Genomic DNA, 10,342 nt, shown 5'->3' with positions numbered 1-10,342 from the left:
GGGCCCCGCCACAAGCTCCCGCCCATCAATAGTCTCGACTCTCAACGGAGGGTCCACTGGAACCAGGGGGACCTTAAAATGGGCCACAAAGGCCTGGTCCATAAAGTTCGACGTGGCCCCCGAGTCAACCAGCGCATGTGCCTGGAGCCCCTCCGACCGGTTGGCCAACAACACCCGGGTGTCCAGAATCAGGTGCCGAAGGGGCTCATAGTCCACAACCGCCGACTCCGGTGGGGCATGTGCACGTGCCTGACCCAGGGTTTCCCCTAGGCCAGGCCAGGCCCGTTTCCCGGCTGATCACGCCGAGACTCCAGAACAGGCTTGAGCGCCCCACTCCGCTTCCTGGGACATGAGGCGGCAAAATGTCCAGCCTCACCGCAATAGAGGCACAATCCCCCTTGGCGGCGCCGCATCCGCTCCTGGGCTGTCAGACGAGGTCGCGCGGCTCCGAGCTCCATGGGCTCCTCACCCGTTGCCACAAAGCGTGGGGCAGTCCGGGGTCCTGTCGGTGCGCAACGCAGGGGTGCCGCCGCTGGCAGTGGTTCCGGCAGGGATCGACGAGGCCGTCGCCGTTGAAGGCGGGCGTCGATACGCAGGCACTGGAGCACCAAAGCGTCAAGGGTCGGGGGCACCTCCAGTCGAACCAACTCATCCTGCAGGTCATCAGAGAGGCCGTCCTGGAAGGCATCCATCAACGCCGCCTCATTCCAGGCTGAGTCCTGGCCGAGAAGGCGGAACTCCGCAATATATTCCTGCAAGGCGCGCTTCCCTTGGCGGAGGTCCTTAATGTGCCTTGCTGCCATCTGCACGCGAAGGGGGTCTTCATACATAACGCGCAGGTGTTGCAGAAAGCCCTGGTAATCAAGGAGCAATGGACTGTTTTGCAACAGCAAGGGCGTGGCCCATCAGGCGGCAGAGCCAGAAAGGTAGCTGATCACAAACGCCACCCGAGCCCAATCATCCGGAAAATCCTCCGGCCTCATTGCCATAAATAGTTGGCATTGTCCCAGGAAGGCCGGGAACTGCTCCGTCTGCCCAGAAAAACTGTCTGGCACCTTCACAGGGTATCTGGAGCGAGGGGGAGGAGGAGGAGGGGGAGGGGGGGAGGAGCAGCAGGAGCATTAGCCAAAGCAAGTTGAGCCGTTAACTGGCCTACTTGCTGTTGCAACAGCTAATTAGCATCCATCAGCTGTTGAATCTGCTGCTGCTGCTGTTGGTCCATCGTGGGTTAACGATGGTTCTGTCTGGGTGACGGACAAGATGTTCTGTCCCCCGTCCGACCCACACACCCCAACCAGTCAGCCGAGGCCTGAAAAACTGCTCGGCACAGCCAAAGACAAATGAATTTCTTGGCAGCAACTTCGTAGCTGCCTGCCAAGCCTTTACTGATAATGCACAGCAAACAGAGATAAATCCAAGATAACTTGCCAGAGTGCTTGCAACAGAATATCCAGCAAATATTGTCCATCACAAAAGTTTCACACGCCACACCCCTTGCTTATATAGCCAGTGGGGTATGGCCCAGTGACTCAGCTGAACTATCTGGCATGGCGTGTCCGCTGCTGCGCACGCTTGTCCTTCCGACGCTGGCGTGGATCCAGCCAAGACGTATCCTCTCCGGAGTCCGATACACCTGGCTCCTGGCTGATCCCAGAAGCACCTGGCTCCTGGCCAATCCCAGAAGCACCGGGCTCCTGGCCAATCCCAGAAGCACCGGGCTCCTGGCCAATCCCAGAAACACCAGGCTCCTGGCCAAACTCCTCTCCGTCGGAAGGCACCGAAGGCCGCACAAGAGGGGAAGGGCCTGGAGAGGGAGGCCTGGCCATCTCCTCTCCTTCATGTTCAGAGCCTTCCTCCTCTGATGAGAGGGACCCACCGGACAGAGCCACAACAACTTGGGGCTTGGGGCCTGCTGAATCGCTTTGAGCTTAGATTCAGCAGGATGGATGCCTTCTGCATCTATACGAAACCCCAGGAATTCAGTGGAAGTGACTCCAATTTTGCATTTGTCTTGCCTAAGCTTCAGCCCCGCTTCGCGGAACCGCAGCAAAACGGACCGAAGCCTCTCAGCCAAGCTTTCAGGTGATTCCCCTGCGATGAGGACATAATCGAAGTAAGGGCAAACTCCCGGAATGTTACAGAGCGTTCGCTCCATAACGCTTTGGAAAATGCCAGGGGCTACTTTAACCCCAAACTGCAGTCTTCTGACTTTGAAAGTTCCCCGGTGCATTATGATCGTCTGGGCCTCAGCCGTTGCCTCATCAACCAGTAGCTGTTGATAGGCCTGAGCCAAATCAAGTTTGGCGAAAACTCGGCCTCCCTTCAGCGAGGCCAAAATGTGGCTCACCACAGGCACCGGATAAGAGTGCTGCTGTAATGCTTTGTTTAACATGCATTTATAGTCAGCACAAATGCAGACTTCCCCATTGGCCTTCAGTGGCGTAACTATGGGTGTTTCCCATGGACTGCTATCCACAGGTTCCAAAATACCTTGCTGGAGCAGTTTGTCCAGCTCAGCATTAATCTTTTGCTTCAGCGCAAAAGGCACCCGACAAGGCTTAATTCTAATCGGGACAATGGATGGGTCCAACCGCAAGGCAATTGGAGGCCCCTTGTACGACCCTAGTTCTGGGCTAAACACATCAGCAAACTCCTTGCAAACTTCCTCAAGGCCTGTCGTTTGCAAGCTGTGTAGCCCAGTCACTTGAATCCCAAGTGCCTCGAACCAATCGAGTCCAATTAGACTCGTGTGGTCGCCCTCTACCACAACAACATCCAGGAACCCTTCGAAATTCCTACGCTGCACCTTGAGCATGGTCTCCCCTTTTACCCTGACTTGGGAATTCTGGAAGTCTGTTAAGACCAGATTCGATGGCCTGAGTTTAACTCACTGGCCGCTTCTGTAGCAGATTTGCTTAAGGGTGTCCTGAGACATGATTGACAGAGCTGAACCTGTGTCCAGCTCCATTGTTAAGGGGACCCCCTGCAATTTAACATCAATGTGCAGCTTTTTCTTCAATGGCCTGTGGGCCCCGGTTCTCAAAACACTCCTATGGGACGCGCAGAAACCCACCCTATTCTGGCTGGGGACCCTGATACCTTTCCGAGGCAATTCTTCCGAAGGATGGTCTTTTGTGCGACCCAAACAGACGGCGGCTATGTGGCCTTGCCGGCCACATGCCCGGCAAATGGCAGAGCGGAATCGGCAATCGGAGCACTTGTGGCGGCCTCCACATCCGAAACTCCGAGGGAATGGAACTGCCTTGTCAGCTCCCTTGTCGGTTCGCTCTTGGAGCCTTCTCTCCGCTGGCTGCTGTAGACGGTCGACCTCGTTTTCGGAATCAGGATCAGCTACCTCTCGAGCAACCTCTTGATGGATAGAGCCTGAACTCCTAGGATGCTTGGAAAGCCGCAAGGCCTTGACTGCACCTCCTGCTGCTTTGTCAGCCGTGATCTCCCTTAGTGCATCCTGGAAGGAAACGTCTTCCTTTGCAAAAATCTTTTGCTGCAGCTCACGGATCCTCAAGCCACAAACTAGACGATCTCGAAGTCTTTCCTCCAGGTCTTTAAACTCACAGGGCCTAGCAGCTTGTCGCAGCACAGCAATAAAGTCTGCAGCAGACTCTCCTGGCCATTGGTCCCGCTGTTCGAATGCGTGACGCCAGGCACTCACCGATAGCTTTGGTTCAAAATGTTCCCTTAACATTTTCTTCAGCTCAGTATAAGTGATGGATTCCAGAGATGCTGGGGCAACCAGATTTTCGGCAATATCAAATGTCTCTTGCCCACAGACACACAGTAACGTTGCGGCTTTGAGCCCGTCTTCCCGAACTTGGTTTACTCGGAAGTAGTTTTTTACTCTGGCCACGTATGAGCTCCAACGTTCAGGGTGAGCTGTATCGAATTCGGACAAACGCCCTATCTTCGACATCGTTACTTCTTGGCAGCCTCGTCAATGCCTCATTGCGAAGGGGTTCCAGGACGAATCTTGCTGAGCTCTCCTCCAGTGTCTTCGTACTGGTAGGCAGAGTCGCACGAATCGGAACGCCAAACTTCCAAGCACTTTGGGCCTTCCGTGGTGAGTCAGCCTATTTTCTTTCGTTGTTTTCTTGCAGCACGATCCCACCTTCGTCGCCAATGTTCTGTTCTGAGCGTTGGTAAGGCATTGAGACGAGACAGGAGTAACAACAGTTGCTTCTTTATTCAATCTTCAACAGAACAACACAAAATGGCACGGATCCCTTTTATACCCCCTTGCAGGGAGCAGCATCAACCAATCAATGCAACATATCTTTCCGGCCTTGCGCATGCGCAATAGGCTGGAGACAGCCTGTCTGGCCCGGGCAGCCTCATGGTCTGCCTGGGACTCTCTGCAACTTCCTGCACTTGCTGTGTCAATCACAGCCCAAAACATAACAGGTTTCATACGCTTTCCACCGAAAGCAAATGTCTTTTTCATATTTACTCATTTGCTGAGGAAACCCCACTGCAGTACTTTGCATGTTGCAAAGGATTCTGGGGCATATTGTGTGGGACACATACTCCCCATCAAAGGCTACTAAGCCAGTTGGATTCATGGTTCCCTGTATGAACACAGAGTGTGACAGGTATGGTACATTCTCTTGCAGCCATCTACTGCAGGGAAAGTAATGATATTCTGTTGGAAATCTATTTGCAATTTTCTTGGTTGTTTATTTTAAAATATTTATAACCTTTCTGCTGCCTCCCAAAGTACTTAAGAACAAAAAGCACACAACAATCAAATCTGATAAAAACATTCATAAAGCAAGAGCAGCTGATAAAATGAAATACTGAATAGCCTAGAGAATGCAGCAATAAAATCTCAATCGTCTACTCTACTCCATAAAACAAAACAGTCCTCAAGTTAGTCAGAAGAGCAAGAATCCGAAGAAAGATAGAGAGGGGAATTCTAATGCCAGTGTAGCAAGGGCACTATCATGGATGTTCCATCTACTTGATCTTTGAAGGTGGAAAGATTCAGAAGGATACTCCTTGGAAGGAAAGTTCGAAGTTTGGGTAAAATAAATTTTAACCAGAAACAGCAACCCATTATTTTAACCTTGATCAAATAAACAAATTATATATTCTTTCTTCCAATGATCTTTATATTCCTCAGAGAAAGTTTTAATATATGTTTTCTCATACTTTTTTTGTTTATTCTCTCAAAATTCTTGGTGTTTTTATCAAACCTCTTTGGTAGTTCAAGTGTGTCAATTTCAGCAAATCCCATTTGTAAATCCAATGTAAAAATAAAATCCACATCACTCTTCTGATTTATTATTTGCATGTCTTTTTAAATCATTAAATTATCATCTAATTTCATTTGTAAATCCACTATTTCCATTTCTTCCTTGTTAGTTATCATTTCTGAAGCCACCTGCAAATCAATTTCAATTTTATTCAAGGGGTTTGTTTTTCTTCAGCAACAACTTCTGATTCTTCTGTAAAGGTAAATAATTGTACCCATTCATTAAAAAAAACTCTTTTAAAGTAGCCATCTGGTGCCCTCTAGTGTCCAAACATTGTCTTATCAGTTATTTTGAAGTACAAACAGAAATTTTCCCATGAGAAAGGATCCTTTCAATTAATTTCAAAGTCTTAAATCAAGTTTATTTGAGTCCTTAATCTCTTTTAAAAAAATTAAAGCCAATGCTACATCATTCTGGTGTGTTTGTATATCCCCCCCCCCCCGATTTTTTTTGTTACAAATCTTTAAACTTGTATTTAAAATTTTTTTCTCAAAGGTAATCCTTTGAGAAAACTCACCTGGTGATTTCAATAAAACTTGCCAGTCTGAAGGTTCTCAATCTTTAAAAAAAAAGCAAAAAGATTAAATCCCAAATGATTAAAAGATGAGTCTCATTCAAACTTAGAATCTGTATAGATTAGGGGTTCCCAACCCCCAGTCCATGGGCCAGTACCGGGCCACGGCATGCCAGCAACCGGGCCACACAAACAAGCAAAGCTCCATCTGCGAGATGCAGGAAGCACACAAAACCACACACCCTCCAGTCCACGGAAAAACCTCTCTCCATGGAACCAATCCCTGGTGCCCAAAAGGTTGGGGACCTCTGGTATAGATGACATTAAGCAGCTATAAGCACAATGGAATCAGTGACTTCTACCCAATTCCAAGCTAACAGCTCATACACAAAAAACAACTGTCTGGAATACATAGGGGTAATCCTGCAATCTCTCCTTTCTCCAGAGAGATTTTGGCAGCCCAAATCCCACGTTCAAGTGTCATTTTCAACCACAATGAGTCTCTCTGTTCTAGGGGGCATCAGTTCATCATGGTGGCTCATGGGAAGCTCTTGGTGATTGCCCTGTTTTTAAGTTGGATGGCTGGGGAAAAATAGTATATTCTTGAGAAGAAGCTTGGCTGTGAGCTATCTGGTGAAACAGGAACATTTGGCAAATGATACTGTCATGAACTTGTTCGTGTACTTTTTCATGTAGATGAACATCTACAGTTCGCTGCCAAGACCTTGAATGTCTCACAACACCATATAATATACATGACCCTCTTCCTCTTGATGTACCTCAGCATGTTCCTCTTCTTACACCCATATAGGTTTCTGAAACTGTGGCGCTCCTTTCAGCCACAATACGGGGGGAACTGACACAGCTTGAGGAGACGCTGTCCCAGAGGACTGAACTGGTGGCTGTGGTTCGGAACACACGCCGCCAGGCCAAGGCAGTAGCACAGACCTTGGATGGCATCCCCTTCTGGAAAGAGGCCCGTGGAGGGGCCAGCATCCTAGCAGAACAAGTTGGCTATTTGGAAGACTACCGGTAAGATTCAAGACTGTGGAGAGGCTATGATTTAATGAAAATAAATCTGATAACAGTATAGGAACCAACTTAAGGAAAGAATTGTTGCAGAAACTACGCCTCACTATCTGGCTAAGACGGGGAGCTGCTTCAGTGGGTGGTTGAAAGCAGAGAGTGGGTGGAGGAAATCAGGGCTGAATGCTGCTTATATTTGTGTCCATAAAGCACCCTGATTCTTTCAGGTTCAGGGGAGAATTCTGCCTCATCTCCATGATTGTAGAAAAATTCAACATTGGTCCAGTCAGTTTTGTTCCTTAAACAGGAGGGATTCCATCTTGGTTTTTTTCCTGCAGATAATAATGATCTGATCTTAATCTGGAGTTAGGAAAATAGAACAGCACAGAGGAAAATATAATCCAAGGAAGCACAGGTGGGTTGAATTGACCCAAGTGGAGATGACTAGGAGAAATGAGGGTTGAAGCACATGGCATGCTGGTTGAAAATGAGGCAGCAACTGTTTGGGCATGAAAGATGCCACAATAGGGCAAAATAGACAGAAGATGGACTCTTATAGCAATCTTCCAACATCTCAGAGACTGCCACAAAGAAGGGGAGGGTGTCAACCTATTCTTCAAAGCACCTAAAGGCAGGACAAGAAGCAATGGATTGAAAGTAATCAAGGAGAGATCCAGCCTAGGAACAAGGAGAAATGTCCTGACGATTAGAACACTTCTTCATTTTTATTTACTCTGCTGCTCTCTAACTCCCTCAGGTGGTTGGCCTACATCCTATTGCTGCTCTTGGACCTTATCATCTGTCTCCTCACCTTGCTAGGACTGGCAAAGCAGATCAAGTGGCTGGTAATCCTGTGAGTGCACCACCTAGTGGGCATATTTGGGCACAGAAATTAGGGGGCACTAAGCAAGAGCAAACTTACGAGAGCTGCCCTAGTTCAAGAGAGATTTAGGTTGATCTTCTATCATCCATCCCAATTATGGTTCCAAAAGAATAAATCAAATTCTCTTAAAGATAACCAATAGCTTGGGATTTATGGTGGCTGGAGGAAATGCTTGCTATCAGATATAGCCACAGGTAATGATGTATTATAAAGATATCCAGAAGTGATGAATAATCAGTTCCAAAGAGTCACACTGATAAATTTAATTTTCTACAAACGGGGGACAGATAACTGCAATATTCAATTTATTCACAGCTATACCACAAGGCATAAATGAAGGCAGAGGGATCCTCTCACAAGATAGCAGATTTAATAATAATAGGACTGCGCTAGTTATTGGAGTTCCTGGACATCTAGTAACAAATGGGCTACAAAACTTAGCAATTCCTCGCTGAACAACCAGGGACAGCATCTGCAGGAGTACTGGAAGAAAAGTTGTTTACCAATAATGAAAGGTGCCTTCAGGGCAAACCCAAACATCTGGATTATTGTTTGAACACTATTGGCATTGACAAAAGCACCATCAGTCAATTGCAAAAGGCAACTTTACTTGGAACAACTCACAGCCTGCATCAATGCCCTTAACATCATCAAACAACAAGGTCTAACTATCCCAGGTCCTTGGGAAGGTAGCTAAAACTGCTAAATCCAGTCTGGACATCTGGCTGACTGCGCAATCCACCATAATAATTTGTTAAATTTATCTGCCATCAAATTCCAATGATTTTTCAGATTTTGTTACCACCCAGACATCAAAGTACCTCATATTCACTGGATTTGCACCAGATGTGTTGCTCAGTAAACCTTTCTGAGCAGTTTAGGCTTCAGTGTTATTAAGTTAATTCAGTTTAATTAATCAAGGGTTACTATGCTGTATTACTGAGACCAAAAAACGTGGTTCAGGAGTATGTAATTTCCAGCTTTGGTTTATAACTGGCTTCCTCAATCTGATATCCTACAGATATAAAGTCATTATCTCCCGTTCTCTCTTCCTTATTTTTTTTTTCTCATTGCATTTTGTATCAAGGCCATTTTTTTTTTAAAAAAAGTACACTACAGCCATTCCTTCCTGGTGATTTGCAGCATCTTGTAGTATATAACCCAGCCGGTTATAAAGCCTGCCCTCATTACTGTTATCTCAGCACAATGACAGTAGAAGAATGTTATAAATCACTGGTGAGGAAATGGATTTAGCTAGAGGGCCATTCTCCACTGCTGAGTTAAAGTTTTATTTATGAGTCAGCAGAAACCACTACAGTATAAAACTTGCTGATCTCACAGCCTATTGTACCTGCTTATATAGCCACTGTGATATAGGGTTGATGGATTCCTTAGAATTTGTTTTCCTCCCATCCCAAAATATCACCAGTGAAAAAATGTGTCTGGAGATTCTCAGTCATCCAGGTCACAGTTGTCCCAAAGGTGCTTTTTCAAACAGTAACTGGACTTTGTTTTTCCTTGAAGACATTTCATTTCTCATCCAAGAAGCTTCTTCAGTTCTGACTGAATAGTGGAGGATGGAAATTCCTTGCAGTCATCTGGTCATTAGACTCTTTCTGAGAGTCCTTGAGGCCACTTGAAGGTTTATCTGTGCCCTCAGGGTCACCTGAATTGTTCAAATGGGTGTGGAAACTTTCAACAGTTCCAAGAAGGCTCCACACCCATTTGCACTGTTCAGGTGAGCCTGAGAGCACCGATAAACTTTCAAGTGGCCTCAACAACTCTCAAAAAGAGAGCTAATGACCAGATGACTGCAAGGAATATAAATCCTTCTATCCTCCACCATTCAGTGGAAGGAATGCTAATCTGCATATGGCCTGCAAGTGGTCTTGTCCTTAAAGCTTTATTCCAGGACAATTTAAGGACAGCAATGTGTAGATCCCCTTAGCTTCATTGTTGCCCCCCCTCCCCCCCCCCGCCCATCCTGTGTCATCAACAAGTGGGAAAACCACCAGCAATCACTCTCTTTAAAGTGTGATGGGGAGACGTGTGATGGTGGCTAAATACCTGAGATGGAGAACTTAACCATCTTTGAAGTTGTCCATCTGACAAGTCACTGGTATGGAAGAGCTTCATACCAGTAACTTATCACTATGACTATTTCTGAGCATGGGTCTATGGGTCTTTTAATGACCAGCAGACCACATTCCAAATAGCCTGGGAGGAGGGTAAGATGCAGGAATTCATAGTCCACAGTTAGAGCCCCATGGTTACTGTTGTGTCCTGAGCCTGCAAGAGGCAGGCTCGGGACGTTGCAAGAGTCCCGGGCATTTGCAGAAGCTGCCCGAGACCAGACTGAGCGGCGCCAGCCTTGTGCGCATGTGCAAGGCGGGAAAAGCCCGCCTCATGATTGGTTGAACTTGCCCGGGGATCAGAGGGTATAAATAGAGGCCTGCGTGCCTCTGCTCGGGTTGTTCGTAGAGTGGAGCAAACAATAAAGACTTGTTGGAGATGATTCGTCTCAAGCGCCATTATTCTCCGGACTTAACACTGGCGACGAAGGTGGGATTCAGTCTCTACAGCTAAGAAAAGCTAGAAGACTCACCCAAAGAAGTCCGGAAGAGAAACGGCGTGGAAGTCAGCGTTATC

General features: G+C 47.1%; 1 protein-coding gene across 1 annotated transcript in view; it reads left to right on the top strand.

Moving 5' to 3' along the window:
* LOC107296245 (protein tweety homolog 1-like) overlaps positions 1-10,342 on the top strand; it is a 144,617-nt gene that overhangs the window by 106,138 nt on the left and 28,137 nt on the right. Inside the window, 2 exon segments of the mRNA XM_015825592.1 lie at positions 6,596-6,816; positions 7,568-7,663. Of these exon segments, the coding sequence (XP_015681078.1) occupies positions 6,596-6,816; positions 7,568-7,663 (317 nt within the window).

Source organism: Protobothrops mucrosquamatus, unplaced genomic scaffold (genome assembly GCF_001527695.2).
Source record: "Protobothrops mucrosquamatus isolate PMUCROS unplaced genomic scaffold, P.Mucros_1.0 scaffold2706, whole genome shotgun sequence".
NCBI classification, from domain to species: Eukaryota; Metazoa; Chordata; class Lepidosauria; order Squamata; family Viperidae; genus Protobothrops; species Protobothrops mucrosquamatus.
Note: the sequence above shows the minus strand (reverse complement) of the source record. Positions and strands in the feature narration are given on the sequence as shown.